Consider the following 17,985-nt stretch of genomic DNA (forward strand, 5'->3'; position numbering starts at 1 on the left):
TCTGTAGCCAGATCTTTAGTAGTAAGCGGAATTTCTTTCGGATTCACACCGGCTGGAAACAGAGGTACCGAAGGCTTTGGATCTGCTACCTAGGAGATGTTTTGGGACTGAATTGATTTATTCTAGCTGTATTGTTGTCCTACTTTTTTTTTTCCTTCGAAAGCTGGGGGAGGGGCATGCTACCCAGATGCGTCGTGCATGGGAGCCCCGCACTGACCTTGCAGCAGTGTCCTTCTTGGTGGGGAGATGCATTTGTTCTCCTTGACTCCAGTAGAGCTTTATGGGGGAGAGTTATTAAGTTCATTTGTCTGGCAATGTGGTGAGCCAGAAGTATGGAAGACTTCAAGTGGTGCTTCTCAAACTTTTTTTAAAAAATCTTTTTGTCCCTTTTTTTCTTACACTTTATTCTTCAAGACACAAACACACCCCAATCCTACCACCAGTTATTGAGTTCATATAAGTCTGAATCTTGAGAGTAAAAAAATCAGAAAGTCAAATATTTTTTAAAAGATTATGATTTTTTTTTCCCATGGTCAACAGAGCTTTGCCCTGACTTGGATGGCCCAGGCAAGCCTTTTTTGCTAAATCTCAAAAACTAAGCGGGGTCAGCCCTGGTTAGTATTGTATAGGAGACCATCAAGGAAGTTCAGGGTTGCTGTGCTGAGGCAGGCAATGGCAAACCACCTTTGTTTGTCTCGTGCCTTGAAAACCCTTCAGGGTCACTGTAAGTCGGCTATGACTTGATGGCACTTCCCACCACCACCAAACCTTTAAAATAATTATGATCAAGTATTTGATGTACTTACTTGATAAAAGAAGGGAAACAGCAGAGAAAATTACATGTGTTTCTAAAATGTTTTTCTGCAAGCTTCCTGAGGAGGGTTGCCCTAGCTCCCAAGCCTGTGGGGTTTGGTGGGAGGAGCCCAGTGGAGATGAGATGGAGGCGGGAGTAGGCAGGAGGGGCTGACACCCACTGTGGGGTGGAGCAGAGCTTGGTAATGTAAGGATGGTGTCTGCTGAATGGGATGAGGAAGAGTGAATAGGAAAAGCTCTCCTCTCAGCAAGCCAGAAAATAGTTTGATGGATTCCTCACTAGCAGTTGCTCCGCCCCCGGGCTTCTGCTTTCTCTGGCTCAAGCAGTCAATTCTCCACCAGTTGCAGCATGGGCACATTTTGATTCACGTCTCCCTCCAATTTCCGTTGTGGCTTCCTGCTCTTCTGGGAGCTGCGAGGGAAATTAGAGGGCGCCACAGATCAAAATGCGCCTGCACAACAATTGATTGCTTGAGCCAGGGAAATCAGATGGCTAGGGGCTGAGCAACTGCTAGTGAGGAATTGGTGTCTGTCTTCTACCCATTTTACTTCTTCCCCTGGAGGCCCTGAGCAAAAAGCTGAAAGCCTTGATGCTTCAGTTGAGATCCTGACCCCCTTTGTGCTCCCAGTTTCTCTGGGGAAGGGGAGCTGCAGGGGCTCACTTCTCCCATTGGTTTTGGATCCATCCACAAGGCATTAAAAAAGGTAGCTGATCACTTGACTTCCTTGACACAGTGATATTTCACCCATTTGATTGGCTCTAGTTCCATGTTGACCTTGCAAAGATCTTCAGGGGCGATGCATAGGAAGCTTCATGCATCTTTTCTGCCCTGTGCAAGGAGAAGGGATCTTCTACCTGAAGGCAGAAAATCTCACCAGATCACAGAGGAGAAGGTGGCTGTGATGGAGGAAGGCTTTGAAGGCTCTTCCCCTACCTTGGAGCTTCCTCTCATATACCCCATAGGCAGGTGTCAACTCTGGCAAAGCTTGGAAGATTCTGCTCACCTCCAAATCCTCTGCCAACCTGGAACTTCAGCCTTGCTCTTCCCTTGGACAATGGTTGGTGCTTCCCTCAGAAGACAGCTGTCCCAGGGCTTTAAAAGCTAGGATTTTAATAAAAATGGTTCTCTAGAAGAGACCAGGAAGCCAGAAGCCAGGAATCCCATGTGCATAAACGCCACTGCCATCAGTGCGAACAGTGCAGGATAAATATGCAATAAATGTGCAATACAGTCTTTCCAACAGTTAATACAACCAGAATCCAAATTGTTTGGGGGTATCTGCTTGGGGTTTTCCTTTACTTCTTTTTAAAAGGGCTTGAAATCGGAACATTTAAATTTAAAGAGGAACTCAACTGGATTTTTTTTGAGTTTTAACACATCCCAACTCTCATAAAATTGTGCTGGAGATCTTCCTGCCTGTGGGCATTAAGTGACAACCTGATTCTGGAATAACTCTTGGGGCCAGTAGCAACTTTGTGATTCCCCTGGCAAGTGGTCACGTTAGCACAGAGATGTCACCACTTTCCACAGGGCTGGAAATTCCAGCTGAGTTTTTGCCCTCATGGCTGGAATTTTTTTTCCTGATTTGCCTTCCACATCCACACCTGCAGGGTAACTCAGCACTCCTCCAACACCTGGAGAGATTTCCACTGCCCTGTAAGGCCCTTCTGATGTGTAAGACCTCAAAAGAATCCCATGCAAGGGCAGTTTCACAGCCTCCACCTTGGATTTCTCCAGTGCTACCGCTGTGGAATTAAAAGTTCCTGAGGTTCAAGCAAACCCAATTTGTGCATGCAGACTCTGGCATGCAGGAAACGTTATGCAAGGACTGGCCCTGAAGTTATTTGCAGCAGCCGAGATGCATGGGGGCAGGGTGGAGGAGCAGGGGCAAGCAAGGAGCTTGAAGACTCATCCCATCAGGGCAACCCAAGAAACAGGTCTGCAAACCTTTTTGCCCGGAACCTGCAGTAGTGTTGCGGTTTGTAAACACTGTCAAGGACTTAGGAAGGTTATTGGTGGTTTCTTGGCAAGAAGATCCGCAATGGCAGATAACTGAACCTTAAGGCAGTTGTAGTGACTTTGAAAACCGCTGTTCCTTTGCAAAGCAGTTGCATACAAAAGTCAAAGTCATCCATGCTTCCCTCCCTCTGACTCACTTTCCTCACTTGCAGGATAAATGGTAACCATTCGCTGGGGAGGGAGGCTATATCTGATGTGCAAAAAAGTGCGCTGCACAGAATTACACACAGAAGTGTATCAGCAGCAGAGGCCCAACCACACAGACCATGGATCTGCAAACACAGATCTCCATTTCCACGTGCAGGCTGCTTTTTGGCAAGTACAGCCAACCATGCGCAGGCTGCTCTGTGCAGAAGCTGTTTGGGACAGTGGATGGCCCTGTGATTGTCACAACTTCTCTTTTTTGGATTTGTGCAGAAAAACCACTGGATCTACAAGGGGAGTTGCTGCTGGGGTGCAGCTGGCTGCATGGAAGCTCCCTGCATGCCATTGCTTTTTGACTGTACCCCATTTGGAAAAGTTTGACAGACCTGGATTACTTGTGTGAGTTCTCCCCGCCTGCCCAAGACTCTGAATTCCCTTTTTGATTCATGGAATGATGTATGAACTAGCAAAATCTGACATGTTCTGAGGGGCCATAGTATTCTCTGGACCCTGTAATGTGTATGTGGTCTGGCACCAAGAGTGTAACATCATTATGATGTATGACTCTGAATTCCCTTTTTGATTCATGGAATGATGTATGAACTAGCAAAATCTGACATGTTCTGAGGGGCCATAGTATTCTCTGGACCCTGTAATGTGTATGTGGTCTGGCACCAAGAGTGTAACATCATTATGATGCCCTGACCTGGATAGTCCAGGCAATCCTGATCTCATCTAGCCAAGCAAGGACTTGGATGGGAGACTTCCAAGGAATACCAGGGCTGGGACTCAGGCAGACAATAGAGCCACTTCTTTGAATGCCCAAGCTCTGCTAGAGGTCACCTAAAGAGTTTGCAAGGTGTAGCCTTCTGTGCCACTTCCTTTTAAAGAGCAGAGGGAGCCCTATTCAGCTTGGAACTTGTAGTGTCTTGTGCTTAAACAAAGCACCACGCGGCCCCGCAGTAAAGGGCGACCAGGGGAAGTCCCTTGGTCACCCTGCGCAGCGCGGGAAAAGACTCCGCCTATCAAGACCAGCAGCGGGAAGTTTGACTGGCCAGGATTGGGCTGGCCAGCTAGGGGGCTGTTCCGGGATAAATGTATATAAAGCGGGTCCCGGCCCACGTGTCCCAGTTCCATGATGTACCTTCTAATAAAGTATGTTGCCTTCTGCACGTCTCGTCACTGAGTACATTATAGAACTACAATGTCAGGGAAGGAGGGGCTCCTGCTGCCACCTCACACTGCTTTTTGGAGTTGAAACAGCCCAGTGAGGAGTTACTGCTGTAACTTGGGAGCAGCATGTGGAGTATTCTGAGCACAGTGTTGGGGGAGGCAAGAGCCCCTCCTCTCTCCCCCCCCCTCCCCCCGTAATCACAAATCACAAAGGGCTCCCTGTGCTCTTTAAAATGACATTCTCTGCATCTGCTGTTGGTCTGCAGGGAATGTGAGTTGTGTCAGGGAAACCTTGACCCAACTCACACATTCAAAAAAAAGACCCCATAATGTGCAGTTCAGCCTTCTGTGAGAAATTCAGGAAGCGCAGGGAAGCTGAGTCTGCCCTACATTATCTGTTGCCTCTTGCAGGAGAAGTAGAAGACCGCAGAAGACCTTCTCTCTGAATCAGAGTCTCAGAGAGGCTTACAAATCTCTTTTATCTCCTTCCCCTACAACAGACACCCTGTGAGGTGGGTGGGGCTGAGAGAGCTCTCTCAGAAGCTGCCCTTTCAAGGGCAATCTCTGCCAGAGCTATGGCTGACCCAAGGCCATTCCAGCAGCTGCAGTGGAGGAGTGGGGAATCAAACCCAGTTCTCCCAGATAAGAGCCCACACACTTCACCACTACACTAAACTGGCTCTCTTTGGAAAGCACAGAGGGGTGTTCTAGGGCACATTCTTGGCTCATGGAATGAGTCTCAACTGGCTTTCTGACCCCTGAGCATCCCACCCCCTTGGAATCCATTGCAACATCCTGGGATTCTTTGGTAGATAACTTAGCACGGACAGGCTTCCTGGCAATAGCAGAATGTTTCCTGAGCAAGTAACATTGCTCTGGGATCTGATGCTGGGATCCAGCAGTGAGCTCTTCTGAGTAATCCATTTTCTGGAAAATGTGTCACGTAGCTTGGCCCTGTTCCAAGTGAAATATCCTGGGTTATCATTTCCCCAATAATTTTATGAGCAACCAGAGAAGACCCTCACTTTTTGCGGGGGACATCGATGAAATCTAGGAAATACTTCAAGGCAGGGGTCTGTTCCTTCTAGAAATAAAACAGGCAAATGTCCTGCAAAATGTAGCAATCTGATCATTACCATCATGGTGCTGTTGAGGCTAAAGGCTGGCCGCTGTTTGCAGGCTGCAAATAAGTGAAATGATGAGTTACGACACTGCAGGTGGTAAAGGTCTACTGTGCAGTTTAAGATCCAGAGGAGTTAGCCATGTTAGTCTGTTGCTACAAAATAGCAAAGGATGCAGTAGCACCTTTAAGGCTAACACATTTTATTGTAGCATAAGCTTTGGAGAAACACAGCTCTCTTCATCAGATCCAGTGTTCCAGCTCTGGGGCCAGATCTGATGAAGAGTGCTGTGTTTCTCCAAAGCTTATGCTACAATAAAACCCATTAGTCTTAAAGGTGCTACTGGACTTTTTACTATTGTACAGTTTAAGGTACAGACCATACTCTGCATTCTAAGATGTTCACAATTCCACACCTACCAGAATCTACAGCTTTCCAAAAAAGGCTTCAAGAGACACACAAAGCTTCTGACGGGCAGAAGGGTTGCCTGTGGTAGTGTGAAGGTTCTCGTTCTCTTCCTCCCACCCTTGGCCTTGCTTGGGTTGCAAGTCTCGATGTCCTTCCGAGGGAGATGTTCCTGGCCCCAGAGCTGGAACATCGGACCACTAAGTAAGCCTGTCTTATTTTAGTTGGCTCCCACACAGAGACTCATTCAGAACTTCCAGAGCATCCAAACATCTCCTTTCCAGGCATCCTTGGTCCAGCGGTGTCTTGTTTTTCAGTGTCTCTGTCTGTTGCTTGTTCTAATGTTTTGTTTTGGTGTCTTTTGTTTGCAGCCTTTTAACGTAAGTATATCAGGACTGTTCAGAGGCCTGACTCTTAGTTTGTGGCATGATTTAATTTTGTCTTTTCCCTCCCCCTCTCTTGTATCTCATTTATTCGTTAGCAAAAAACATGGACCAGGTTCATTACAGTCAGGGCATTGTGTGTATATGTATGTATCAAAATTCTGCACGTAGATTACTCAAACTCGGCAACAACTGGATTCTACAACATATCTATGTTATGCAAATATTCATGTGTTCTGTTTTGCATAATTTCTTCTGTTTGTCACAGGAGAAGAGGCAAACTAATTCTCACCAGAGCCCCGTCCCCTTGGCTTTTACTTTCTGCGATTGGGCACTGCTTTACCTGCTTTTTCCGGACATCATAGCAGTTTTAGGGCTAGAACCTTGCCTTTTTATTATTTTAAGACAAAAGCTGAGATTGTTAGCTGCTCTTTTGGTAAAAATACTCTAGGCAGCTCACCACATCATAAAAAATATTAGTTGAAAAGCAATTCTGCAGTCTATAAACATGAAAAAAGACAAAGTTTAAAAAACAACAGCTGCTGTTGAATGAGAACATATGCAAAATGAAAAAGACAGAAGCCAAGCAAAATGCCTGAGCAAGTTGGTGGGGTGTGTGTGTGTGGAATTAGTTGGTGCCCAAATATAACGATCAGTCCCCACAGTAAACCTGCCACAATAGGAAAGACCCTGTCTCTGACAACCTGACTTTTGAAGGTGGTAGCATTCGAACAGGGCCCCTGATGCTGATCTTAAATGGCAGGCTGGCTTTCTGCTGGAAAACAAAATGATGGCAAGGAGAGTTTCAGCCTTGCCATTACCTTGACATGCTACATTTCTAGGTGTGTGTGGGGAAAATCTGAGTCTTCTTTGACTCATGAAAGCTTACACCCTGGGAAATGTTGTTAATCTTAGTGCTACTGGACTCAAGTTTTGTTCCCCTACTACAGACTAATGTGAATACCCACCTGAAACTAAATCCATGGAAGCACATATGCATTCGATCCTGTAAGCCCCCTCTGCAGTCTGCTTTGCTCCCTAAATTGGAGGTAGTCCCAGGCCTCAAACTGTGAGGTTCTGGATCAAACCCTCAGCTTTCTGGTAAGTGAGCAAAGCCACAGTCCTTGTTTTTTGGTAGATGTCACAACCAGGGAATTGCCAAGTCTTGACTAGGTCAACTGCCTCTTCTTTAAATACTGGTTTCCAAACCTTGTGAAGTTACAGTATTTTAGCATCCTGGGGTTAGGCTTTTGTAGGATGGGGGAACATTAGGATTTTCTCACTGACCGACCTGGATACCTGTAAGGCTCACAATCAGTTGGGGCAACCATAACCAACCTAGCTTCAGTCTTGCATTGGAACTGGTAATGGATCAGCTTCCTATAAATGTGAGGTGGACTCTCCAGTGCCCCTTTGGGTGGCCACACTCATCCTCCCCAGCGTAAGAGCTTTCTGCTGCCATTAACTTGCACCATTTCCCCTCCTACTTCCACACTCTTTGCAGCAATAAAATGGGCATCAAGGACCGCATCCGCCTGAACAATTCCCAGAGGCAGGGCAGCCGGGGGAAGCAGCAGCATCTGGTCCCACCCCTCCGCCGCTCCCCCAGCACTGAGAACGTCCATGAGGCTGTAAGCCCCACCAAGGTGCAGAAGAGCTGGAGCTTCAATGACAGGACAAGGTTCCGGGCCTCATTGAGGCTGAAGCCCCGGACCCCGGTGGAGGGTAATTTGGAGTCAACCAGGGAGTTGAGGTTGAGAGTTTTGGGCAGCAGGGGGTGGGGATGGGATCTTCTAAGAGGTGACAAGAGATTGCTTGCCTTGGGAGTGTGTTGTGTTTTCAATAGGTCTTAATGAAGAGAAGTTGAACCTGGATACTTTATTCAACCATTTGAAGCCCTTAAAATGGCTTTGGCATAGGGTTCTGTTGGTCACATCCTTGAAGTGCAGAGCTGGAGTTGTTATGTTAGTGTAAAGAGAAATGTGCTGTGCATGCATGTTCAGAGGTACTTTTCTGCCTGTCACAAAGAATGTTAATAGAGCTACTAGCTTGGTGGACTGAGAATGAATGTGATTATTTACCACCGTGGGGAGGGCAGGTAGTATGGTATAACTGGATCTCATCAGATCTTGGAGGCTAAGTAGGGTCAGTACTTGAGAGACCACCAAGGAAGACTTTGCAGAAGACAAACCCACCTCCACCTCTCACTTGCCTTGAAAGCCCCTTGCTGGGGTTGCCATCACTTGGTTGAAACTTGACAGCACTTTGTACATACACATTTACTGGTGTGGGGGATCCAAATGTAACACAAGGAAAATGCAGATGTGCTGTAGTGGCGTATGCAGATCAGGTGTGTGTTCTTTGACATATATGCACTCTTTCTTCAGCCCTGTGTAGTTCTGATTTTTTCCTGAAAACCCCAAGTAAAAGAAAGAGCTGGTAGAAAGGTACAAACCCTGACAGCTTGGTGCACTCTCCTGAGCTGTTTTCTAAATGTGCTCAGACACCATGCATGAAGCACACCTCCACCTCCCAGTCTCTGTCTGCTGAACATCATAACTTATAATGGGACCTGTCTGAAGTACCCAGCATTCTTGAGGAGGTAGCTGGTAAACCGAGTCAGAAAGAATGAGAACACCAAGCCTAAGGGAGGAAAAGATTATGGAGGCTTTGGGAGAAAAATATGCAGGAAAAGAATGATTGGTGTTGGGACTGGGCAGAGAGGCATGCCTAGAACTCAACAAACAGTGGAGCTATATAAATTCTCTTCTTTTTCTCTTTCTGTCAACAGTTGATGGCCCTGCAGAGGACAGCAGTGAGGAGAAGGGCTACCAGTGTGATTTGACCTTTGAGGACATTATGCCTGCTGTGAAGACCCTGATCAGGGCTGTCAGGTGAGCCCAGAGGTTGGTTGGATGCCAAGTAACCAGTAAGATCAGGTTGGGCTCTATTTTTGCCTGACTTAGAAGAATTCACCCCATTTTGTGACTTTACCAGTGCGGCCTTGGCTCATCCCGAAATGGCTGCTTGTTAACTGGCTTTTGAGGACACCATCTGAGCTTCAGCCTATAAAGGTGGCAGGTAGAGTCATGGGTCCATGGAGGAAGAGACCTTGGTTCCAGTTCTCCAGTTAAAGAATCCTAGGTGTCAGGGCTAGAAAATGCTCCTGGCCTGCCTTCTTGGAGAACCACCACCAGTAGAAATAGACAATAGGCTCAGTGATCTGAGGCAGCATCACATTTTTTGCTATTTCCTTCAGGCTTTCTGGCCTCTGAAGCTTCACCTTGTGTGTATTTTTTGTAGGATCCTCAAGTTTTTGGTGGCCAAAAGGAAGTTCAAGGAGACGCTGCGGCCGTATGATGTCAAGGATGTTATTGAGCAGTACTCTGCTGGCCACTTGGACATGCTTGGCAGGATCAAAAGTCTCCAGACACGGTGAGCCAAGCTCCTGGTGCCTGTTTACACTTTTCCTTTGACTTCTTATGGGAGAGCCAATTTTGTCCCTGAAATGGGGTACATAGTGCTATCTCAGGCTGCGCCTAAGAAGGCAGTATTGGAGACACTGTGGAGCAGCAGTGTGTTTATTTGGTTCAGTACCTGAGAGATCCAAAATCGCTCTGTTCTTCTTTCATTGGTTCCTTGTGCAATCTTGGACGAGTTACTCTCTCTGTCACCCTCTGGCAGCTCAGCAGGTCAGGAGTCCCCAGCGTGGTCGCTGCGAAGAAGTGGGGCTTCTGATTGGCCATTGGAGATCTGCCAGATACTGCTAGATGGGTATTTCCTTTAAAATATGTTCTTGTTTTCACATTTGTTTTTTTAAACAAATTCTTTTAAACAGCACTTTTGCCTGAGATACTGAAGAACTACAAGCAAAATTAGGCATAGCATCACTCCCTGACATTTTGTGGTTGGCTCCACCTCTTGTAGCAGCCATTTTATGGCTGCTCCCACTACCCTGTGTCAGAATTCCAACTGTGCCTGTTGGTTCAAAAAGGTTGAGAACCCCTGCTGTGGGGCCTGCTGTGTTTTCCCTGTGCTATATTGGACTGTGGTAGGATCTACACGTGGGGATTTTCTGCCTTTTCAACTTCTGATTTTCTTGAGAGTTGATCCACAAGCACAGTTCTTGCACACATCCACTCTCTTAATGCATTTATCAGTTGTGGAGTGAGTTTATTTTTCCCCACATATGCCTTCAATAATGAGGATTTTTGAAGGAGGATGTTGTTGCCATTGGTGGTGTCAAAGCACCCTTTGCTTTTAAAAACAGCACTAAAACATCCAGGGCTGGTGCCGGGGTTTCTGGCACTCTTGGCCCTGCGCCTGTGAGGGCAAGTACGGCAGCGGCAGGCGGCACAGCACCAAGCACCTCCAAGCGCACCTGCTGCCATGCCACCCCCGCTCAGCCTTTCCAGGTCTGTGCTTCCACCACAGGAAGACTGAGCAGGATTGGCAGGGTGGCACATGTGTCTCTGAGCACCCCTGCCACCACCCCTGGTGCTTCTTTCTCTCCCGCTACCATCCACCCACAAGTAGGCAGCAAGGTGAGGGAGGGTGGCAGAGAGGCGAGCGAGTGTGGTGGTGGCAGGGAAGGGGCACGGGGGTGACAGGCTGTGTCTGGGGAGGGGGAGGGCTCACCCACTGGATGCCCCTGAGGCCAGGCAGCGCCCTAGGCAGCTGCCTACCTGGCCTTCTGGGACATACTGGCTCTGAAAACATCCATATATCGCTGAAGCATTGTAGCAGTAGGCTTAGCAGGTTCTCTGCATTCCCAGGTTTAATTTAAAAAAAAAAATAAGCCTCTAGCTCTCTCCCTGCAGTGATATGGTTTTTTTCCTTATATCTCTGCAGGGGGAGAGGCAAGAGCAGGGGTGGGGAACCTCTGTCCCAAGGTCACTTGGTGTGGCCCTTGGGGATTGCTGGGCCGAACCGAGCCACGTGGCAGCCTCCCTGGGGCCTGGCTGGCCAGCGAGGATCGTGGGGCCCAGCCACGCTGTGCAGCAGCCTCCCCAGGGCCCAGCAAGGATCACAGGGCCCAGATGTACTGTGCGGCAGCCTCCCTGGGGCCTGGCTGGCCGGCTGGCCAGAATTGCTGCAGGGCCTGAAAAAGTTACTGTCACAGTTCAGTTTGCACTTGATTATCCCACATGGTGCGACCTAAGATGCTAATATTAGGCGATGTGGTCTAATATGCTACTGAGTTCCTGCTTATGCATTTGCCTAGGGCGGCAGGCTGGGGGGGGTGTGTGCCAGATTAGGCTCTCCTCACATGACTTCAAATAGAAAAACAATTATTTGCATTAATTTTGCTGGCCTGAATCATTTTCCCTTGGCACAGCACTGTTTTTTAAGTTGATAATTTTTTATGGCCCACGAATGATGTTATAAATGTCCACATGGCCCTTGGCAGAAAAAAGGTTCCCCACCCCTGGGCTAGAGACTTACATGGCTTTAAAATGAAAGCTCGGTTTTCAGAGAAGCTTAAGCCTATTGTTACAACACTCTAGCAAAATATTGATATTTTAGTGCTCTTTAAAACTAGAAAGAAAGAATATAAATCATCTTCAGGGTTGGGAGAGGGGGAGAGAGAGTGGTTTGACCACGACAGTCTAGTCATCTAACAGTGGGATGGAGGTGGGAGGGAGTGAGCAGGACAAAGAAAACCAACAGAAACAGCATAAGGCAGAAACTGATTCAAAATTGCCTTCCAGAAAAACATTGCTGTAAAAATGATCTCAAAATAACAAGAAAAATAACCGTGGGATAAATAAGCAAACAAAAAGAAGAAAGAAATGAAAACTGAAGGTGCAAAAATGTGTGTGGAAATCAGGATAACCCAAAGTAATATGCATGCAATATCCTTTGCTAGCTCCTGTCACAAAGAGATCTCCAATTGCTAGGCCTTCCTGTGTTGAGAGACTGGGAAAGCGAGTGAAGCTGACAGTAGATGGAATTGGGCCAGGTTGACCTGGTGGACTTGGTTAGAATAAAGCAGGGGTGGGGAACCTTTTTTCTACCAAGGGCCATTTGAATATTTATAACCTCATTCTTGGGCCATACAAAATTATCAACATAAAAAACAGTGCTCTGCCGAGGGAGAATGATTCAGTCCAGCAAAATTAATACAAATAATAGTTTTTTCTATTTGCAGTCATGTGGGGAGAGCCTAATTCACACACACACATGGCCCACCACTCTAGGCAAATGCCTAGGTCCAGGGCTTTTTTCCTAGAAAAAGCCCAGCTGGAACTTATTAGCATATTAGACCACACCCCCTAATATTAGCATATCAACTCATTAGCATATTAGGCCACACCATCTGGGATAATCAAGTGCAAATTGAATTGGTGGTAGCTGGCTGTTACCACTTCCTCCCTTCCTTCATGAGGAAACTGCAGCTGCTCCCAGCAGACCTTTAAAGGCACCCACATACTCCAGCAGCAGTCCTTCACAATGCCCACCACTCAGAGGAGAGCGAGAGGGAGGGAGGGGGAGAAGAGGGGAGAGAAGGGGAGAGAGTGGGGGGAAAGGAAGAAATGGTTGAAGAAAGGGGAAGAAAGCGAAATGAAGAAATGGGGGGGAGGAACTTGCCTGAACTGTGACAGTAACTTTTCCAGGCCCCGCAGTGATCTGGGCTGACCAGCCAGGCCTCAGGCCCCAGCCAGGCTCTGGAGAGGCCATTGCACAGTGCAGCTGGGCCCCACATTCCTCGCCAGCCAGCCAGGCCCCAGGGAGGCTGCCACATGGCTTGACTCAACCCAGCAATCCCCGAGGGCGAGACCAAGTGATCCCGAGGGCCGTAAACGGCCCGTGGGACAGAAGTTCCCCACCCCTGGAATAAAGCAACTAAATACATTCCTGTAGCTCACTGGCATTTGCAAAGCCCAGTGGATATTGAGGGTTGCTACTACCTGGACACAAAAGATGAGACCTTAACTAAAGGGTACTGCCAGAAAGCTCTTGGTGCCCCCCAGGGCTGCCCAACAGGACTCTCTTGTGAACTGCCCCAGCACTTAGTCCCCTGTATGATTCTGTTGTCTTCTGTCTGTCTGGTTTTTCTTTCCCTGCCTGGTAGTGTGGACCAGATCGTGGGGCGGGGCGCCATTGCATTTGACAAAAAGACACGTGAGAAAGGGGAGAAGGCATCTCTGGAGGTTGAACTGGTGGACGAGCTCAGTATGATGGGCCGGGTTGTCAAAGTGGAGAAGCAGGTATGCTGATTGAGGGAAGCAGGAAGGATGCGCTAGCTGTCCCTGTCTTCAGCCCCACTGTACTTGCGAGCTGTATCTGGATTCCCTCTCTCCCACCCCCACACTTTACGCTTGCAAAGGGATGATTTATTTATCCACTTATAAAATCTTTATGTCATCTTTCTGCCCAATTAGGGCCACCAAGGCAGCTAACAGTTAAAATATTCTCATAACATATTGTGAAAACACTGAAAACCAAAACTGAAATATTGTAAAAGCACATGAAACAGTAATTGAAATATAGGGCAAGAAAGGATAGATCACTGAGGGACTAACAGACAACATAAAACTTATTGCTGATCCTCAGCCCAAAAGACTGGTTGTCCTTGGCCAGGGCCTTTTCTGCCCTGGCCCCGGCCTAGTGGAACTCTCTGCCAAATGACATCTGCACCCCATGGAATTTTATGCAGTTCTGCAGGGCTTGTAAGGCCTTTGGTTAAGGACAGCAACAGACACCATCTTTATTTATTTTTATTTATTTTATGACTTTTATCCTGCCCTTCCCAACAAGTGGCTCAGGGCGGCTTACAACACAAGAATATAACATAAATAGAAGTTAAAGATAAAACATTTAAATTTAAGTATTAAACCATTAAAGACATTAAAACATTTGGCATTTAAAACATTTAAAACATTGGGGCAGCGGACATCCAGTATAGCTACTTGACTTCCCCCTCCTTCTCCCCCCTCTTCAAGTATGCTTCCACCTACCTCTCTATGAGAGGGAGACACAGCTGAAAATGGACATATTAGCACCATCTGAATACTACTATTTGTGAAATTGTTTTAATTTGTTTTTTTAATTGTTGGAATTGTTCAGATAATATACTTTATTGTTGTTCATCTCTCTGAGACCTGAGTGCTCAGGGACTGAGTGATTTATAAATTTAAATTATAAATAAATTAACAAAGTATTCTTCACCCACTGGTGGAAGAGAGATGACAGAAGAGCAAGATTCAAGGCCAACAAGATTTTGGGGGTATAAGCTTTTGAGTGTGTGACCCTCAAGCTTATACTCTGGAAATCTTCTTGGTGTCTAAAGGGAGGGACGGTGGCTCAGTGGTAGAGCATCTGCTTGGTAAGCAGAAGGTCCCAGGTTCAATCCCCGGCATCTCCAACTAAAAAAGGGTCCAGGCAGATAGGCATGAAAAACCTCAGCTTGAGACCCTGGAGAGCCACTGCCAGTCTGGGTAGACAATACTGACTTTGATGGACTAAGGATCTGATTCAGTATAAGGCAGCTTCATATGTTCAAAGTGCCATTGGACTCGAATCTTGCTCTTCTTCTGCAGACCAACAGAGCAACCCATTGTAAAGAGATGGCAGAAGGAGGCAGATGACTATCCCAGGCTTTCCCCCCCCCGCAGGTGCAGTCTATCGAGCATAAACTGGATTTACTACTGGGCGTTTACTCACAGTGCTTGCGGAAGGGCTCCATGAACTCCTTCAGCCTGGCGTCCATGCCGATCCCTGCTGGCGATCCTGACATAACATCTGATTACCACAGCCCCGCAGACCACGAGGACATCTCCGTCTCGGCTCAGACCCTGAACATCTCCCGGTCTGCTAGTGCCAATATGGACTAAGGTGCAGCACCCCGGTCCAGGCATTTAGTAGTCACACACCCGCTGTAGCGGGGAGGGGGAGGCAGAGAGAAGGGCACTTGTCTGCTTCCAGGACAGAAAGGAAAGGGAGGCAGACTTCTGATGACCCCTCGTAACAGGTGATGTCCTCGGGCACACCCAGTCCTCTTTCAGCCTTGCTGTGATGGTGGGACTTGCATGGAGACACTTCTCCCAAAGCCTCAATGATTGCCTCAACTTTACTTGAAGTCTTCCTGTTGTGGGCAAAGCCACAAGCATGGGACGTCCCAAAGAATGGCCTGGATGCTGCCTCCAGTGGAGTCGTTGCAGCGTCATCGTGGCTCTTAAATTGAATCCTTCAAGGTGGCACCCACCAGTTGTATCTCTGGGTGGGGAGGATTATGCTAACCTTGAAGGCAGTCCTTTCTGCAGAGAAAAAGCCATGCTAGCCTGAAACAAATTGCAGAGGGGAGTCCATTTGCTCCCCTTTTGCCTTCCATGAGTATCGATTCCTGTTCCTTGGCAAGCATCTCCAGGTATGGTGGAAGCTTCCAGCTTTTTAGGGGTTCAGCAACGAGCTCCCAGAGCTTCTTGGGATGCGGGGGGGTCTTGGCCCCAGAGTGTGAGTAATGATCCTCTCTCCAAGCAAGTGATACAGGTGGTTCCGCCTGCTCAACCACATGACAGCCACTGACTTTGGATGTCTTACTTTCTAGGAAACCAGGTTGGAGACTCTTTATTAACAGCTATGCAAACGCTTAGATACCGCCCCCCCCTTTTTTTTTTCCTCCAGGGACATTGCAACTTGGACTGAATGTGGTCTCTTGTCTTTGTGTCTAGCAGAAAATAACTGGCACTGCCTGACCCTGCTCTCTGCAACCTTTAAGCACCTTTGCAACTCCTCAATAATCTCTTCCCAGGTAGAGGGCATGGCTCTTTGGCCCATATATTATAAGCACAGCGGAGCCTCCTACACAGCGGATGTGCTTCCCGGGGCAGGGCAGGGCAGGGGTACCGTTTATATGCAACAAACTTGAATATGCAACCTGAAACAACCAATCCTTACAATGGACCAGGAACGCCTTTCGGCCTTGGGGGTCTCCATGGCACTCTATGCTTGCTTGAGGGAACGAATTCCATTGCTAGCAATCTGTACAGGGTGCTACATCTCGCTTTGGGCCAGGGGATGAGCCATGCCGAGCAGAGGTGTCTGCCTTATTTCCAATAGCACGGGGATATAAAGTGGCGTCTGATTGTGTTGTGGGTGCCTTGATTGAGAAATTTTAGGGTGCTCTCTTGCTTGACCACTTACGTGATTCCCCCTTTTATGTCAGCAGATGAAGGCTTGATAGAGCTCTCCTTTTGTTTTTCTGGAGAGACCTCTCACCTTCTGCTGCCCTTCTCTTTGGAAAACTTGTTTCATAACCCCATTGCTCCTATCCTGATGCTGCATCCCAAAAACCTGCTTTCATCCTAAATCATTCCTCTTTCATTGTTTCTTATCTTCCATTGGAGTAGCCTCTGCTGGAGACTTGACCCCAAGTGCTTTCCCGCGAAAGGCTTGGGAGTTTGCGCATCAGACTGACATTTGAGGTTTTCATATTTTGAAAGTGCACACCCAGCAGGTGTGTTGGAACAAGCACATCACGATCACCAATGAACCAGCTCCTCGCTGAGCTCATGCTCAGAGTCTACCCCCCTGTCTCATCTGGAAAGGTTCTTTGAGCCAGTCATTGGGGGTTCGGCAGTGGATCTCTGGAACGGCTTCTGGGTCCTGCCGCTGAGCACCACGGAAGGGAATGGTGGTGCTTGTGCCACAGCAGTTCTGGTGCACAGCTGCGGCATATTCCAGGTGCACAGCCACTGAACAGATAGTGAAACCTGGAGCTGGCAAGGGATGCCATGACATGTGCCCCCATCCATTCTGGTCACTGTGTGCCAGCCTGACGCCTCGTTTGCATCCCGCAATAAGAATGCCACAGCCCCTTTCCCCTTCAGTTGCCCCCAGAGACAGGAATTGGGAAACTCCAAGCCATGGTTTGGTGGGGGAGGGGGAGGTTTCCCTGCCCTTGCTGGCTTCTGATTTCCCTTATGTGCTTTCTTGTTAGACCAACCTACAGCTCAAAAGACTTTTTCTACTCCCCTCCCCCTTTTTGCCAGACTCCATGGAGCTGCCTGACTCCCATGTCCTTTTTCTTGCACACTAATTGGATAGACATTTGTTTTTAAACAAGTAAAACCCTTTCCCTCCTCCATTGTGTCCTTCCACATCGTTCACTCCCACTGCTTCTTGGGAAAATGGAAAGGGCTTCCCTTTCTTGCTTCTTGCAGCTAGCTCTGCCCACATTGAGGTGGTTGGATTATTCAAAAAGAAAAGCCCCAGAGTCAGATTTGGGGGAAAGACCCTGCATTCATTCCACACTTCCGTAGGGTGCATGCCACCAGCTGCTCTCGCCCCAATGCACACCCCTCCCCGTGCATGCTCATGCATGTGTCTTGAGGAAAATGGCTACAGCGGTTCCTGAACTTTTCCTTCACATACGACTCCACCCCCCCTTTCCCCAATGCACTGAGCACAGCATCCTTGGAGAGCACATCCCGTCTTCCATCCAAGACACGTCTCCAAAGGAGGGGGGGAGAAGTGTGGGGGGAAAGAGGGAAGCAGGGAATGGCTTTGATCAACCAAGCAAAATGAGGTGGACTCTGGCGGATTTCCAAATAAACCTTGTTCTGAGACGATGAATAGTTACCTCACTTGATTTAACTTATTAACTTATTTGTTTCATTAAAGTTTTCAATAGACCGCTGCCTGTCTGCCTCATTACTTCTCTTCTTGCCGGAGAAGCTGACTGGACATGCTGTGGGATAAAGGTCTGAGTCAGGGCTGCTTCCTTAGTCACATCCTCCCCCAAGATGGCTGCTTGGAGGCTAACTGCGCACCACAAGGGAATAGTTCAGTAACATCAGTGGCACTGAATGTGACTGGAATCTACTCTGAAGCCTAGGTTGGGTCTAGCTGGTTAGAACAATCAGGACTTACAGTGTAGAAATAGTGAAAAAACAAACAAAACCACTGTAATATCTTATTAAG

At 47.8% G+C, this 17,985-nt stretch overlaps 1 protein-coding gene across 5 annotated transcripts in view; it reads left to right on the forward strand.

The window, feature by feature from the left end:
• KCNQ4 (potassium voltage-gated channel subfamily Q member 4) overlaps positions 1-17,697 on the forward strand; it is a 167,649-nt gene extending 149,952 nt beyond the window's left edge. For 4 of the 5 annotated variants that reach the window (XM_060258209.1, XM_060258210.1, XM_060258211.1 and 1 more), the window contains 5 exons: positions 7,565-7,785; positions 8,852-8,954; positions 9,364-9,495; positions 13,136-13,271; positions 14,679-17,697. In XM_060258209.1, the coding sequence (XP_060114192.1) occupies positions 7,565-7,785; positions 8,852-8,954; positions 9,364-9,495; positions 13,136-13,271; positions 14,679-14,897 (811 nt within the window). In that variant the 3' untranslated portion in view covers positions 14,898-17,697. The remainder of the gene's footprint in view (positions 1-7,564; positions 7,786-8,851; positions 8,955-9,363; positions 9,496-13,135; positions 13,272-14,678) is intronic. The other variant, XM_060258213.1, reaches the window with a different exon arrangement.
• The last annotated feature ends 288 nt before the right edge of the window (positions 17,698-17,985 follow it).

This window comes from Heteronotia binoei, chromosome 17, assembly GCF_032191835.1.
Source record: "Heteronotia binoei isolate CCM8104 ecotype False Entrance Well chromosome 17, APGP_CSIRO_Hbin_v1, whole genome shotgun sequence".
Taxonomy (NCBI): Eukaryota; Metazoa; Chordata; class Lepidosauria; order Squamata; family Gekkonidae; genus Heteronotia; species Heteronotia binoei.